At 35.2% G+C, this 17509-nt stretch overlaps 1 protein-coding gene across 1 annotated transcript in view; it reads left to right on the top strand.

Annotated features, from left to right (window-relative positions):
* DACH2 (dachshund family transcription factor 2) overlaps positions 1-5738 on the top strand; it is a 121074-nt gene extending 115336 nt beyond the window's left edge. Inside the window, exon 7 of the mRNA XM_081808566.1 lies at positions 803-5738. Coding sequence (XP_081664692.1) covers positions 803-807 — 5 coding nt within the window. The 3' untranslated portion in view covers positions 808-5738. The remainder of the gene's footprint in view (positions 1-802) is intronic.
* Positions 5739-17509: the final 11771 nt, after the last annotated feature.

The following is a 17509-nucleotide window of genomic DNA, read 5'->3' as shown; positions in this document are numbered from 1 at the left end:
TTTAAATACAGGCTTCCCATTATGGAATGAACGAGTTGTAGGAATAAAAGGCACAGCATAAAGAATACAGTCAATGATATTGTAATAGCCTTGTATGGTGACAGATGGTAGCTACATTTGTGGTGAGCATAAAATAACATATAGAGATGTTGAATTACTATGTTGTACACCTGGAGCTAATGTAATACTGTGTGTCAACTACTCAAAAAAATTAAACAAATAAATACACAGTGAGAAGTTACTTTTAAATAACCATTCTGTGAGGGAAGGAAATCTCATCCTGAGGGGAAATTGCAATCATTAACAAAGATTTTGACTCAGGGAAAATGGTGTGGATCTTTATTCATGTTTTAGATTATGAAGGGGGAGAAACCTTTCTTAATGCCTTGCTTATTAAGCTAGTCATGCATTTCACTGCAGATTGTAAAACAGTAGCATGCACAAGGGGCTCCTAAGCATATTTTAGAGTTAGGAAATATCATTTATGCTATTTTTATATTGTCAATATCACCCTGAGAGAATAAGATTAAGTTTTAAACTACTGTAAATCTACAGTTTTGCTCACCTTTGTATAATTTCATTTTTAATAGAATGAAACTCACACCAATGAATATGTTAAAGGTATAAGTCTAATAAAATAATACATTTATTACACAGAGATTCATTCAAATCTTGAACATATATAGCACAGCAAAATACTATAAAGCCATTTTGTGGTTTCCAGCGAAGTTCATTGAATAGATTTTGGATTTTCTTTGTCATAATGAAATTTTGACCAGGTCTTATTGTTTTTTCTGTGCAGCCTGAACACTGATGCCGGAACTCCAACTGATCATAGGCACGAATAGAGTGCTGTAGCAGTTACCTGCTTATCTAGTGCTGTAATTCTTTAGAATTAATACTCAAATTCTTAAAATATGGAACCTTCAATTACTATTTGTTCATTACTGATAAATAGAACCTTGCACGTACAGGGAAAATGTGCTAGAGAATAGGCTTCACAAGTTTTTAGGGGATAATCATGATGATGATTGAACATGATACTTTACACTTCTATAACCCCTTTCTTCCATGGAGTTCATAGTGTTTCATAAATGTTATCACATGAATCCACACAGCATCCTAGTGGGATAAGTAGGTTCAAGAATTTTTGAGACAGAGAAAATGCTATTTCTAAATGGTGTGACAGAAACTTAAACGTAGGCACACCCACTTTAAGCTGTGATTACTGTGAAATAGCTTTATATCTGCCTGACCTGGGATTTAACAGGAAATATGTGAGGAAGTAACTCATTTGTGCAAATGATCAATATTATCACTGCTTTGGAGCTCACTTTTCTAAAAAAAAATAAAAAACAAAAAACAAAAACAAACAAAAAACATGTCTGTAGTGTTCTCTAAGGGAATTATAGACAGATCTAGTTTGCAAATTTTGCCGTACCTAGTTCTCCCTTTGATCTGTTGATGGTAAAGCAAGTTATTTAATCCCTTTCCTTATTTATAAAGAAGGCAATGATAAAAACACATACCCAAGCTACTAAAAATACCCTTTTTATTCTTTTCTGCTCTCCTCCTATCTCCAATCCTACTTCTTCTTTATTAAACTATCAACAACTAAACGGACTGAAAAATCTATAGACATAGGAAAGAGAGGCAGATATGATGGATCAGTCACATCATGGTTATTTTCCATTGTTCACCCTCTGATCTAAACATGACCAGATGCCTATGATGTTCCAGTAATTAGAACCAAATGGGTCATTTGGCTTGAATTGTCCAGGAAATAGCCTCAAATATCTTTAACTTGTTTATTTAATGGAGGCCTGGCCAAAGGATGGGGGGAAATACCTGTCATCATTACTTTCATGCCTCCTGAGAATCTAATAGAGCAGTATTCCAATGTGTTAAGTGGCACTCTAGTGATCAGAAAATTTTAATGTCTCATCCTAATGTGCCCTCCCTACATCAAGCAAAATCTAATTTATTATGTTATTTTTACATCTGCCCTAGAATTAATTGCTGATGTGACAAAAGCACCACTCATCTTATGCAAAAGGCCAACTAAGTTTTTAATCGATTCTCCAATAATCAGTTCCCTTTGACAGTACATGCAATTTCTGCTGGAATGGCCACCTACTCTACACGTTTTAAAATGTTACATTAATTCATATCAATGTGACATTCCAGTCATTCCATGCTCTGAAGGAATTTCTTCTAAGGCACAAGAATTTGACTTCTTGTGCTCTTGATAGACTGTAGAAGTTCTGCTTGTGTAGAGTAGGTGTGCTGACTTTAACCTAATTCAGTGAATAATGTCAAATTAGAAATAAATCATGGATAAAAAAGAAATAAATCATGGATTGAGACAAATACAATTTTTAAAAATTGTACTAATATCATCTGAACTGAATAACAAAGATGTGTGACTAAAAATATAGCATCCAGAAATGTCTCATTTGATAGTCAAACAGCATGTATTAAACTATAGGGGAAATTGAATAGCATATTCAAATTAACTAAGTCACTTAAAAACAAACTAGTGTCTTTTTACAAATAGATATGTTTAATTGATTTTGATTGAACTATAAGCAATCCTCATATGTTTTCTTATGGTCTTTTCCCACATATCTGCCTTTTTTGTGACACCTGATTTTAGCTTTTTCCTTTCATAAGCTTCAGATGTATGCCACAGAAGGCAAGTCTCACACTTTCTTGAGTTTGGAACAACCAGGTGTGGTTCTTTAAAGATTACTCAACTGATCAGCAGAGGCTCATCTCCTGTATGAAGGGGGCCACACCAGACTCCTGTGCCATGGTGTATGCCTATATCAGGCAGTACTGTGCTAAGAGAAGGACTATATAGGCCTTCGTTTTTATTTTTTAAATGGTCACATCTGTGTATATCAAATCCCCCCCTTGTACTTATCTGGTAAATCTTAAAGCAATAAACTGCATCAGCTCTTCCCAAATGTCAATGTGTATTGCTCCTTATAAATTCCCAAGCTCCCTAACATTTTTCTAGAGAGGCTTTGTTGGTTGCTCTTCCTGATCTTTAATCTTATTTATATCTAGAATGCATATTACACCATCTCTTTTGGAACTCAAGTACAAACACTCTTAAAACCACGAAACATTTAATTACTAATTAGATGTTTCTTATTCCTAATGAAGTGAGCACACTGGGTTTGGATTGAAATTCAGCTACTGTTCTCCTCTATTTAGGGCTCCAGATGTTTTTGTTTTATCTAGTTTACTTTGACAGCTACTACTAAATGATAAATCACTCAAATTATAGCTGAAATGCATTTTGAAATTGAAATGTTGCAAACATTGAGATTGCTCCAAGGATCAGTGTCAATTAGCAGGTCAATATTGGCTCCTTCCTTATGATCACTCTGTATTGGTATATGTAAAACAGTAACAGAATCTGTGTCAACATTATACAGCATGCTGCACAAGAGTCTATTTTGCTACTATCCTCTAAATTAGGAGAAAAAGGTTTACTACTATGAAATCTCAATTTATTGTATTCTGGGTAGAAAACATTGATTCATATTAATACTGTCTTCTTGTTAGCCTAGTTTTTCTTAGGATTTTTGAGCTGCTGTGGAATAGCTCCTGATAGGTCTTGTAAACCAGCACATTTAATGAAGGGTGTGGGCAGATATGTTTGTCTTTTTTTTTTTTTTTTTTAAGGCAGTAATTAAACATAATAAAGAAGGGAGATTTTTCAGAAACCATTTTTCTAAAGGGCAAATGGTGATTGCTTTTTAGCATTTGTTATTGTGCTTATGGACCTTTTTTAGAAGATATTATTTTGTTTTGCCATTGCTTTCAAGTTTGTGATGTTCACAATTTATATTGCATGACTTAAGCTTTAGCTACATTGTATAAAGTTCAATCTTGTTTTCCATTTGATGCTGAAGAGCTTTCCTTTGACATTTAGGCTGTGTATACAGAAGATGAGATAGACTGGAAAACTGAGCAACTATCTGGTGAATTTTATGAGAATGACTATTCTTAGGTGCCACAAAGGAATTTGAGCAATTCGCTGGGGTGACAGACTACTAAACAGTTCCCCCAAATTCAAACTTTGTTTTCTTCTGGTCTTAGGTAAAGTTCAAGTTAATTCCACAGGCTCTTTGGCAAAATATCTTTGGCAAAAATTGCCCTCTAAGTTTGACCCTTTAGGTCATCTGACTAACACAGACTTTTATTCTTCTATTACCTTACCATATCTTCATTTTTGGTTCTGAAGTGTTATCCAGAAAATTCCACTGGACTCACCACAATACATCTATAGAGAAAGAATAAGTATTTAAAGATTTTATACACAAGGCTTAAAAAGGGTATATTTTCCTCTTGGCAATGCTAAATTTTGACCAGACTGAATATTTTAGACTAGGCATATCAGTTCAGCAATGATAATATACTCTCCTTCATGTGTGAAGTTGATACATTTGACTCACAAACACAGACTTTAATTGTTTCTTAAGCATAGGTGATGGATTGGTACATCCACACTTTCTTTCCTGGTTCTTCTTTTGTGACCAAAGGCAAATTTTATGAAGTAGCTGGATAGAGACTCAAGTCATAAGCCATGGCTATGGAAAAGAGCAAGGTTAGACAAAAAGAGGTAGAATTTCTTTTTGAAAATTGTTTCCAAGTATAATTTTTATCCACACAACCAAATATGGATGGTATGGATTCTTTTCATTGCCAACATTTAAGTAGATTGCCAACATTTAAGTTTGACCAAACACATGGTTAAATTGATACTCAGAACTAGTCTCCCTTCATGCAGTATACACAGTCAGGGTTAATCTGGGGAGGGGGAATTCTAAATGTACAAAGCTATCATTACCTTAGATGATAACCAGACACTCCTTTTTCCTTGTAGTAAATCATAGGGATCTTGAACATATCATTATATACAAAAAGCAAAAGTAATGTGGATAACTATAGACATCACATTTTATGGAATGGGTCTTATCAGTCTTCAAGGTCTTCAGTGCTGTGGGAAGAACAGACGCCGTAGCAAAAAAAAAAAAAAAAAAACAACTTGAAAGACCTTTGAAAACTGACACAATAACTATAGAAATGTTAAGAAATTTAAAATTTTACCAATACTAAATCAAGCCTATTACATCAGATCATTTGGTTTCCTGAAAATAGAAGTTCAGTATTTTTAAGCACATATCAGAATTATTCCTCAGAAGAACTAACTTGTTTTCTTTTTTTTAAAGGAGGTAACTATTACTGTTTAGCAATGGCACAACAGTTTTATTCAGCCTGAAAGGTCCTCGCTGGCTTTACATAAATGAAGATGCTTGTGATTCCAGTTTATCTCTGAAACTATTCAACATGGAATAATTTCAATTGTGTTTATCAGCAAAGCTTTGTTTACTGAAGCATCTATTCAGTCTATATTACGTTAAAATAGGAACATGTGTACAGCTTAAATGCAATGATGTAAACTTTGTCCTTGCATTTGATTGATCAGTTTAAGAATATGAGCTAAATCCTAATGGGTAAAGTAACCTGACCATATGTGATGCTTTTCTACGCTCACTTCAGCTTGGTTTTTTGTCTTTTAAGGAAAAAAATGCAGTAGTGTGTTAGAGACTAGAAACATATGTATGGTTTCTCTGTTCTGACATATATTAAGTTAAAGTACACCTTCTTTGTTAAAAATGTACTTGCTGAACTTCAGTATAAATAAAAGCATTTTGACTTTGTCACTTGTCACTGAGTTTTTATTTTCAAATTGCCAACTGCAGTCATTGAAGTAAAGTCATAGCGCAAATCAAAATTCAGGAACTAGGTCGGTATTTGCAAAGCTTCCTCTGGTTTGGTTATTTCCAAACCAATATGAACATACATCTTGTTTCAGGTCACTTGTTTAAACAGTCCAATATTCTTGTCCTCAGTTGTTCTATTGAATCACACCAGATTGCCTTTTCCTGGCTTTGTGTGCTTAGTGAACTTGCTTTTAGGCGGAAGGGTTGTACTGGGAAACAGAAAGATTGTGGTGAATCAAAAACTGGAAAATCATTTCTGAACATCTGTTATTTCTAAAAAGTTTCTTCTTGAGAAATACCTTCAGTAGAGAACAAGAAAATGGAAAGGGCATCTATATGGCCCAAAGAAATTTCTGTACATCCAAATATTCATTGTAGCCTAATGAAAAACCAAGGCCAGATTTTTTAAAAGCCTAATGAAAAACCAAAACCCAAACTGTGGCCCTGCCCTAGTTTATTTAAAATGTCTTCACTTTCTCTTTTGTCCATTCCCACTAAAAATACTTGAGTCCATCTAAAATCTGGTTCACCAAGGAACCTCTAAGTTATTCCTACACATTGCCACTTCTACTCCTCACCCTGTCTTATAAAAGGTGTTTGTATTCCACAGCTGGCTAACCACAGACTGTGGGTCTTCTATTTGGAACCATGTTGCTCACTTCCAGAGTGAAGTTTTAAGAGTCCTGAGAAGAATGTAAGCTCTTTCTCTGCTCTAGAGGAGAAAGATCCCTATGGGTTTTTATTGACTAAGCAGGCCTGCTCTGGTAGTATGACTTCCTTCCACCATAACACAATAAGAAGGGTACCAAATAATCAATCACATGATAAGCAGGGCTGCATTATTCAAAGCTTAGTGTAATGACCAGAGGAAGCCTGTGCCCTTTGCTGCCCAATTCTCAGGGGTCCAGGTGCCCAATACTGTCTGTGGCTTCATCTCATCTGGTAGCAATTATCCACACTGGCTTAGCATTGTTGGGGCAATTTGGTTCTGAGTCTGGTGGATAGCTGGGACTTCTTAGGAAGTAGAAGCAACTATAGGAATCTTTTGATTATTTGAAGCTCACCTCATTGGCCCATCTGGGGAGAATGGGAGAGGAAAATACTGGGATTGAAGCCTACTCTGCACCTTCATGTTTCCTGGGATAGGATTGCTTGCCATTTCAATGCAAACCCTTGACCACTCTTCCACAACCTCCTCCTCACCACTACCTCCCTCCTCCAAAAACATGAGAACCTTAGCCTTGAGAAAAGAGCTGGCACAAGACAGGAATTCCTTCATTGCAGGACAGTGGTTTCATTTTATATCAATTCTTTCTTAGGTATAAGTTGTCTTCTAGGGTTGGGAGGATCAGTGTCACATCATTCCCCTCTCTTTGGAGATTGTATAATTTACATTCATCCTGAGACTGGTGAGAGGAGCTGGATTAGCTGCATACAAACTTCAGGGACTCTGACCTCAGGTTCACTGTTTATGCAGTGTTCCCCCACCACTGCTCCTACCTCCAGACATAATCATAGGACTTTCATCTATAATTATAATTCTAGTATAAGGGTCTTCCACATCTTTCAAAGGACCTAACATTTTTGGAGATCCAGTTGTTGTCACTCTTCCCAACTGATACATGTATAAATTAATGCTAAGGAATTTAGTCATGAAGTCCCCCTTCCACCGACAAATACCAACATTGTGCCTTCTTACTCAGGGAAAAGCGTCTCTGTGGATGATGATCCAAAAATAACTTATAATAGAATCTTAGATTAAGGGGTGGGTGGGAGGATCTTTGAAAACCATCAATAGCCTGATATCTCAAAGGTAGGCACATAATTAGGATTTGAACAATTATAATGCTAAGAAGCTACTTTTGTTGGGCAGCTTTTAGTATTAGAAAGGTGAAAACTGATAGGGAACCAAAATTTTGCCACTTCAACTTGAACTTGATAGAGAAAAACTACCCCCAATCATACACATAGATGTGATTCCTCATTAAAAATGATAGAAATCCATCAGGTGTTGCAGGTAATGCAAAACGAGTCAGAATGGTTTCATTCCTGTTTGCATTCATGTTCATGCATGTATGCACACACACAATATATACACATAAAACACATCTGCTTTTCTTTCTCGATGAGTTATTGAAATAAAATCTGAACATTTTTAAAATGTCACATGATTTAATTGTCTCTTGAATAATATGAGCAGCTAAATTATGAGATATAAAAAGAAAGTTAGATATAAAGGTAGTTAGCTATCATTGGAAAGGGTGGAAGTAATTTCATATATAAAATGCCTAGAGGGGCGCCTGGGTGGCTCAGTCATTAAGCGTCTGCCTTCGGCTCAGATCATGATCCCAGGGTCCTGGGATCGAGCCCCACATCGGGCTCCCTACTCGGCGGGAAGCCTGCTTCTCCCTCTCCCACTCCCCCTGCTTGTGTTCCTTCTCTCGCTGTATCTCTCTCTGTCAAATAAATAAATAAAATCTTTTAAAAAAAATAAAATAAAATGCCTAGATGTTGATGATAATTCTGAAGCTCAGTTCTAAACAAAGTCCCTTCCCTTGACCTCATACTGACCATGTGAGATTTCCCCTTTTATGCCTTATCTCAGTTACATTGCAATCTTTCTCTAAAATTTCTAGTTTTAAACTAAATGATAATAGAAGTGAGAACACAGACCTGGGACCATGTTTTAAGTCCTGATACATTAGAAATATGGGAGACAGAAATTTCAGGAAAGCAAATGTACTGATTTAGTAATAGTAAGGTTGCCTAGGATATCCGGGCATATTTATTAAAATTTTTGGAATTGATTTATGCCCCATCAACAATTTCCCTTACCTACTTGTGTTTTTTTAATTTTTATTTTTTTAAAAAAGATTTTATTTATTTATCTGAGAGAGAGTGTGCACAGGAGAGTCATGAAGGAGGGTGGGTAGATAGGGGGGAAAGGGAGAGGAGGAAAAGGAGGGGAAGGGAGAGGAGGAAAAGGAGGGGAAGGGGAGATCATGACCTGAGTCTAAGTCAGACACTCAATAAAATAAGCCACCCAGGAGCCTCTTCCCTTACCTATTTGAATCAGAGAACTGTGGTGACCAGGATGCACTACAATAATTGCAAATGCAGTTAAACTCAACTAATGAACTTTTCAGGCCGTGTCATGGTAATTCATTGTGTTATGATAGGGGGAATATTTCTTCATCTTTGGATGACTTTTTTTGAAGCAAGTTAAACCCATCATACTCTTAGTTAATTTTATGCTAAAAAGTATACAATATGTAGCAATAAACACATAACAGGGACCCATTTGAGAGATTAATCTGAGAGCAGTGTGGGATGGATTGAATGGAGATGGTACAGGAGGAGAGAGTTACATGTCATAAAGTAACACTTTTACTTTTTCCTCTACATATTTATAATTTAAAAGCAGTTTTCTTTGTAATTAGGGATGGCACACTTGTTATCAATTTTATAGATGTTTACAATCTTAGTTAATTATGAAAATGTGAGTTATTCTGTGGGTTGATCAAATGAAGAAAATGTTCTTAGCAAGGTTTGATATTTAGATTCAGGCTTCTACAAACATCAGTAAAATAATTTGCCATAGAAAGTTTTATTTGAAATAAAACATTTCAACTGAAGACTCAGTTAACTTAATTCTTTCACCTTTACTAATACAGGCAATCCTTGAATGCTAAATGGCATAACAAAGAATCATCCTTTACTTATGAACTATGGCTCCAACTTCGCCTCACCTTCTTTCTTACCACCCAGTTTCACTCCTTTTGCTACTTTTAGATGTAGGCTGTTCTGCTATCTGAGAAGGTATGTTCCCACTGAACCGTCACTCACCCTCTGCCACCTATACTTCCTTGTCCAGGTTAACCCCAAAGACAGAACTTCTACAACATTCACAGCCCCATGAAACTCCTTGCTCTCATCACTCAATACACTGAAATGGAGATGAAATAATTCCATCTTGCTACTATGGATACCCTGGTTGGTATATCCTTTGGGTTTATTATGGAACTCATAGTAGTTGGGAGTTTTATTTATTTTTTAAGATTTTTTTATTTTTTATTTATTTACTTGAGAGTGATAAAGAGTGAGATAGAGAAAGAGCAAGAGCAGGGGGACGGGTAGAGAGAGAAGCAGACTCACCACTGAGCAGGGAATCCAATGTGGGACTCGATCCCAGGACCGTGGAATCATGACCTGAGCCAAAGGCAGATGCTTAACCGACTGAGCCACCCAGGTGTCCAGTAGCTGGGAGTTTTAAAGCACTGATGGTTCTATTTATAGATCAGCTATTCTAGTAGTTTATTGTATTTTTTGTTGGTTTAAGAAGGTAAACATTACAAATGACAAGACTGATATTAAAATGTATTTTTTATTCTGAAGAACAGAATCATCATTGAAACTCTTGAACACATTCCAGTTGGAAATCAGAGGTTGCCTAGCAGTAATAGCACATAAGTAGATTGTAACAGGGAAGAAGGTGAGGTACATAAATTTTCCCAATGACTAAAATTATATTTTTATTTAATAATCACCATACTATATATTATATCCTAGAACTTATTTATAACTGGAAGTTTTTACCTTCTCACCTCCTTCACCCATTTTGTCCACCCCCACTCCCATCTCTGGCAACTACCAGTATGTTCTCTGAATCTATCATTTTAGGTTTTTAAGGATTCCATATCTAAGTGAGGTTATACAGTATTTTTCTTTCTATGTCTGACTTTTATTACTTAACATAATGCTCTCAAGGACCATCCAAATTTTTGTAAATGATAGGATTTCCTCTTTTTTATGTCTGAATAATATTCATGTATATATATGAATTTATATATTTTTCCCATTCATCCATTGATGGACACTTAGGTTGCTTCCATGTCTTGGCTATTGTAAATAATGCTGCATAAACAGGGGGATGCAGATATCTTTTCATGATAGTGATTTCATTTCTTCTGGATAAATACTTTTAAGTTTTTGAGGAGCCTCCATTCTGGTTTCCATAGTGGCTGCCCTAATTTATATTCCCACCAACAGTGCACAGGGGTTCCCTTTTCTCCACATCCTCCCCAACACTTGTAATTTCTTATCTTTTTGATAATAGCCATCCTAAAAGATATGAGACAATAGCCCATTATGATTTTGATTTGCATTTCCCTGACGATTAGTGATGTTGGGCACCTCTTCATGTACCTGTTGGCCATTAAGATATCCTCTTTGGAAAAATGTCTATTCAGTTCCTCTGTCCATTTTTAAATTGGATTATTTTTCTGCTATTGAGTTGTGTGGGTTCTTTCTATACTTCGGGTATTAATCCCTTATCAGATATATGCTTTGCAAGTATTCTCTCCTGTTCTGTAGGTTTCCTTTTCATTTTGTTGATGGTTTCCTTTACTATACAAAAGCTTTTTAGTTTGATGTAGTCCCACCTGCTTATTTTTGCTTTTGGTGTCAAATACAAAAAAAAAAATAATAATTTCTAAGACCAATGTCAGGGAGATTACCCCATATGTTTTCTTCTAGAAATCCTATGGTTTCAGGTCTTATGTTCAAGTCTTTAATTGATTTTAAGTTGGATTTTGTGCATGGTGTAAGATAATGGTCCAATTTCATTCTTTTGCATGTGGCTGTCCAGTTTTCCCCACACTATTTATTGAAGAAACTATCCTTTCCCCATTATATATTCTTGACTTCTTTGTTGTAAATTAATTGACCATATATGCATGGGTTTATTTCTGGGCTATCTGTTCTGTTCCGTTCACTGATGTGTCTGTTTATATGCCAATACTGTTTTGATTACTAAAATTATTATTTTAAACTTTTAAATATTGGAAGGGGGCTCTTTGAGGTAAAAATCAATCACATAGGGGCACCTGGGTGGCTCAGTCGTTAAACGTCTGCCTTAGGCTTGGGTCATGATCCCAAGGTCCTGGGATCGAGCCCCGCATCAGGCTCCCTGCTCAGCGGGAAGCCTGCTTCTTCCTCTCCTACTCCCCCCTGCTTGTGTTCCCTCTCTCACTGTGTCTCTCTCTGTCAAATAAATAAATAAAATCTTTAAAAAAAATCAACCACATATATACCATATATGCTCTACTTTCACAGTTTCTGAAGCCTGATTTATATTTTCTTTATGATTCAAGATGATAATTTTGATGTTTTCTTATGGACATGCTGGGAGGTCTGCTTTTCAGCCTTCTTAACTCCTTTTATATCCAGCAGATAACTGTAACTTCTTCCGTCCTTGTGACTGCTTCTAATAATGTCCATTCTCCCCCACCTACTTGTTTGCTATTTGCTATCTCCTATTGCATTCAGAATTATCTGATGCAGATCTCTATCTCTTGAAAATGCCTTCATGCCTAAAATGTCTTCATGCAAAGACTCAGATTCTTCCAAAATGTATCGTCTATGCATTCATTTCTTCCATTCATCTATTCATTCTTTCATGCAAAAATATTTATTGAGCACTATGCTATATGTTGGGATATTGTAATGGATATGACAGAAAAAGATTCTGTCTTTAGGGACTTCACGGTCCTTACAGATAATTGCATTATTTTGTGCGATATCATGGAGGAAATCAAAGTTTTTGTGGGAGCATAGACAAAACTTAACTAAGACCTGGGGGTCAAGGAAGACTTCCTGGAGAAAATGGTATCTTACTTGCAACTTGAAGGATGAGCATAGCTAGTTAGGGGAACAGAGGTTAAGCTATCTTCAAGCAAAGATACAATTTATTTCAGGAAAACCTACCTTTGTCCCTTAAAATCCTTTTCCTTTAGTACCTTGGTACTCTAGGAAGAAATAAATCTAAAGTTTTTCTTATCTCTATTACTCCCTTGATTTTCCTTTCTTGGTGATCCATTATTTCTTAAAAATTAGAAGTGGCTCCACATACAAGGTGTTCACTCCATAGTCTACAGGGCTTGAGGGTATCTGAAGCCCCTAAAACGTCCAGTGCCTCAGGGGCTCAGATATCTCACCAAGGTTAAGCCACCCATCCTTAGTTCTTAAGACATTTGCAACTATGAGAAGATAAAAAGTGTTTTTTGTTCTCTTGGTCATTACAGATGACCAGTTTTATCTTGAGTGATTAAAACATGTAGATATTTGTGTAGACATTTGACAAATTGTCTTTGCATACATCATTTCACTTAATGTTAATTACTCAGCGTGTTTCTAAGGGAATATACTTTCCTGTATTTTCTTTGTTGTACATCCCTGATGCTTTCCAGAACTCTTCTCTAATAGATGTTTCATGAGTGACATGGGTCTCAAGGATAGATACTGAAGCTGGTTAAGTGTTAATAAGAATAATGCTTTGGGTCAGAGGCTAGAAGAATACATTCTATGATTTTAGTCCAAGGACTTTGTGAATAATCATTTAGGTTCTCAGACTGCCTTACTTATTTCTAGAATTAGAAGCTACTTCTGAAGAACATGAATGGCCAGAAATTAGAGAGCCAGGTAACTTGAAATTATTGCTGAAGTAGCAAAATACTGTCTTACTGAAACACAAATACTTCTGGACATATTTCCAAGTGTCTTCTGGACATATCCATTTGTTCATAACATATACAGGGCATAAAATATATTCAAAACAAAAATTTTGATCTTTACTTTCAAACATGCTCCTTTCAGTAAAATCTTTTTTTTTTTTTTTTTTAAGTTAAGAAATAACCATCATGGGTCTCTCAAACTAGAAACGTCAGAGATCTCCTGAATCTTTCTTTTCTTTATTACCAACATTTAATCAGCCATCAAATATAGTCAGTTCTATCTCAGAAATACCTTTCAAAGTCATTTCCCTTCCAAATTGCCATCATATTAGTTCAGACCCCTACTGTCTCCTATTTGGAGTGTTTCAGATCCTCACTGGTCTTTCAGGTATTAGACTTTCTCAATCCATTCCATCATAAATCTAGAGAGAGCCTTCCAGGATTTTATTTGGACCATGCTAATATTAACCTTAATCCTTCAGTTCCTCTTCAATTGGGGATGGCATACAAAAGTCTTACTTCTTCCTCCCCAATTCCTACTACATTCCCTCATATACTAAACATGCACCCAATAACTTAAGCAAAACACAGTATTTAATGCCTCCATTTTCTTATAGCTCATGTTCTCTCTGCTTAAAACAATCAGCACCTACAGCTAGCTACATAATTTGTGGGGCCAAGTGAAAAATAAAAATGTGTGACTTCTTGTTAAAAAAGCAGGAAAGAAGTGCCAATAAAGTACATATGAAGGCTTTTCCTTTATTCCATGGCCTCTCTCTTATCCTGACATGTTTTTTTTTTAATTTACTGTTTAATATTATTCTATGAAAAAATTACAATTATTAGCATATATTTTTATTCAGTTTTATTATGTGTGTTACTAATTTTAAATGCAAAAGCCAGCCTTGCCAGTACCTTTTTCTCTATCTGTTTAACTTTTACTTCATCCTTTGAAATTCAAAACAATTATTTTCCTCTCTGTGAATTCTTCCCAAACCTATTTTTTCTTTGCTTTATAACCCTTTGCAGTTCTCTCTGTCAATGTACACAAATTTTGGAACCAGATAAACAGGTTTGAATCATGAATCTATCTCTGTGACATCAGAATATATATATATATATATAGAGAGAGAGAGAGAGAGAGTCATGCTGAGCCTTAATTTCCTTGTCTAAAATATAGATAATAGTACCCACTTCATAGGATTGGTATGTGGCTTCAAAGTATTTAAATAAATAGAACAGTGCCTAGCACAGAGGAAGTGACCAACAAATTGTAGCTTTTATTATCATTATTAGCAGGTGACAGTATACTAGAATTATTTTTTTGTTATATTTATCTCCCCACTAGACTAGAGATTATCTATACTCTAACTCCCCCAATATCTACCATAGCTCTCAGCATACTCAAAGCTGAATGAATGAACTCATGCTTTGTTTTTAAGATTTTATTTATTTATTTGAGAGAGAGAGACAGAGAGCATGAGAGTGAGCACGAGCAGGGGGGAAAGCCAGAGGGAGAGGAAGAAGCAGGTTCCCAAGACCCTGGGATTATGACCTGAGTGGAAGGCAGACACAACAGACTAAGCTACCCAGGTGCCCCTGAAATCATGCTTTTATTGAGCACTTAGCATTGCGCCTGACACACAATGCTCATTCTTTTAATATTTACTGTATTACTTGTGAAAGAATGATTGTTTTAACCACCTTGACATACATTCCAATTTAAGCTGATAATGACTTCTACAAATACACAGTAAACCCCAAATGAGTCTCCTTCTGCTCAAAACAATTTTTTCAGAACTCATACAAATAATTATTCATTTACCCCTTAGATTTAGCTAAAGTCAGAGTTCCCAGTTGCAGCCAAAATTAAGAAGCAAGAGATGTAGGTGGAGGTATTTAGAGTAAAAATTTTTCCTTTATACCCCATTTTTGAGAAGATGTTTACAATCATTCCTGTCTCAGACCTTGAGGATGGTGAAGTTTTAAAAGAATATCTGACTTGGGTCAAGATTTTTTTTTAAATACCATAGCACAAGATGCCCTAAGGAAGGCTTTGTTTTTCTCTTCTTCTTGAGGCTAGCACTTAGAGTTCAACAGCATTAAAAAAAAAAAAAAAAAAGAATAAAAGTATAAACCAGCCTTCTGAATTTCAAGTTGACAGTGTCCCTGTTATGCTCAAGTAAAAAAGAAAATGTTGATGGAATGACATCTAATGTTCAGTCACAGTGCATTTTTTCAACATGCCTAAAATGTCAGTTCAAGCCCATCTGTTTCATTAAGCTTCTGTAAACAGCATGAAGCCTCTGGGCATTAAGTCTATCAATTCTCACAGTGGTGATTGGTAAAAGGAGCAGTACTGTTTTGTCTTATGACTAAACTCCCAGTGAATTTATGCTAGCATAATCTAAGGATTAAAAGTAAAATTTAATGGCAGACATTTCATAGAGAACTACCTACATCTTCTAACATCCCATAACTGTAATCTTATTACTTCTCCTCAAATAATCGCTTTAATTTCTCTAAACTGCACTGATATTAGGTTGGTATGTCACTGATTTTTAATTTACCCTTCCAAGAATTTTAAACATCAAACTACTGGCAAATGACATTTAGGGAATTAATAAGCTTTATAGAAAAAAACTGTTAAGTTCTTACTACTGGTAAATATTGACAGGCCAGGATATGAAGTACAAATATCTCTGCCTTACCTAATCAAATGGCTAGTAACTAATACTCTGTTTTGCTGAGTTTTTCATGCTTTGATAATGAGCAAATTAGAATTATCAGTGAGCAACCACTAGTTCTTAAATATGCCATTCAAATTAACTAATCAGAACACATACATTGCCTTTGTGTAACTCTCATGTGAATCAGGCTGCCAAGAAAACATGATGAATAATATTTCCATTTCAAGGATGACAAAGAACTCTATAATAGTAATGTTTCTCAGTGAGATTTTCTTTCAGCGTGAATATCCCCCTATATCTTGAGGGAGCCCCCAGTGATATATATAGAAAAAAGTAAAGTGCATATGGATGACTGTGGTCCAGAGATATCATTTGTAGAGGACCTAAGGCACTACAGCAACATTCATGCCATGAAAGCATAACTCCAATAGCCATCTGCACAGAATTTCTTATTATATAATTTAATATTTAAAATATTTATTTGTAACATGGTCTGTCTCACAGTGCCTAATGATAAATTGCAATAATGGGTTATTCCTGAATGCATTTAGATTTATTTTTCTGTAAAAAAGGAGTATCTTCACAGAACATGTCTAGTGAAAAACTGAAGGCAAAGTATATTACCTTTAGTCAGTACTAAGTGATTCCATTTTGAAAATTAAAACAGCTCCAGTTATGTACAGATTAAAAGCCATAAGCATCTACTTAATATTGTTTCCTCTAACTAAAATGCTAGAAGTCATCAGCATTATTACCATCAGGATAGGCTTATTGGATCTACATTATCTAAAATAGTTACTAAAGGAAATTTTGGTTGATAACTGGTGTAAAAGATGTATGGCAACTAGTAAGAATGAACCTCAAATTACATGGTCTAGTTTGACTGCATGGAATATAACAATATATATAAAAATGTTATTATGATTTTACATCAACATTCCTCAAATGTATGCAAGTGAATTAATGTCATACTGAATTTGTACATACAGCAATGCTTTGAAAAATTTCTGCTGTAAGATGTTTTAAGATATAGCCATAACAATATAGTGAAAAATTATGGCTAAAGCATCAATTATCTGATAAAGACCCACATCATTAATGTGTATGTGTACATATCCCTGTACAGACAACACAGATTCTACAGAAGGAGAGAAAAAAGTGTTAATTTGCCCAAATATATACAAATGCACATGCATACCTGTATCCATGCAAAACCTTATGCTTGTAGTTATAAGATATTAAATATATATACTAGTAAATATTCTTCTTAATATTGAAAATCATTTGCTTTTATTAGAAGATGTATTTAAATGTGCCTACATGGAATTTGCATGTAATTACTGCTAAATTTGAAAGTCTAATTTTTGAAAGAAACCATGTAAGTAATTAAGGTAATACAGATTAATATCTATACTGTGTTGTGAAAAAAAGGCCTCTCTAAGCATAACTCTTAATACAGAAACCATATAAAGGAAAAGATTGAGGAATCTGAATCTTAGCAATCAAC

The sequence above is a fragment of the Leptonychotes weddellii genome, chromosome X (assembly GCF_054177405.1).
Source record: "Leptonychotes weddellii isolate Sample4059 chromosome X, ASM5417740v2, whole genome shotgun sequence".
NCBI lineage: Eukaryota > Metazoa > Chordata > Mammalia > Carnivora > Phocidae > Leptonychotes > Leptonychotes weddellii.
Note: the sequence above shows the minus strand (reverse complement) of the source record. Positions and strands in the feature narration are given on the sequence as shown.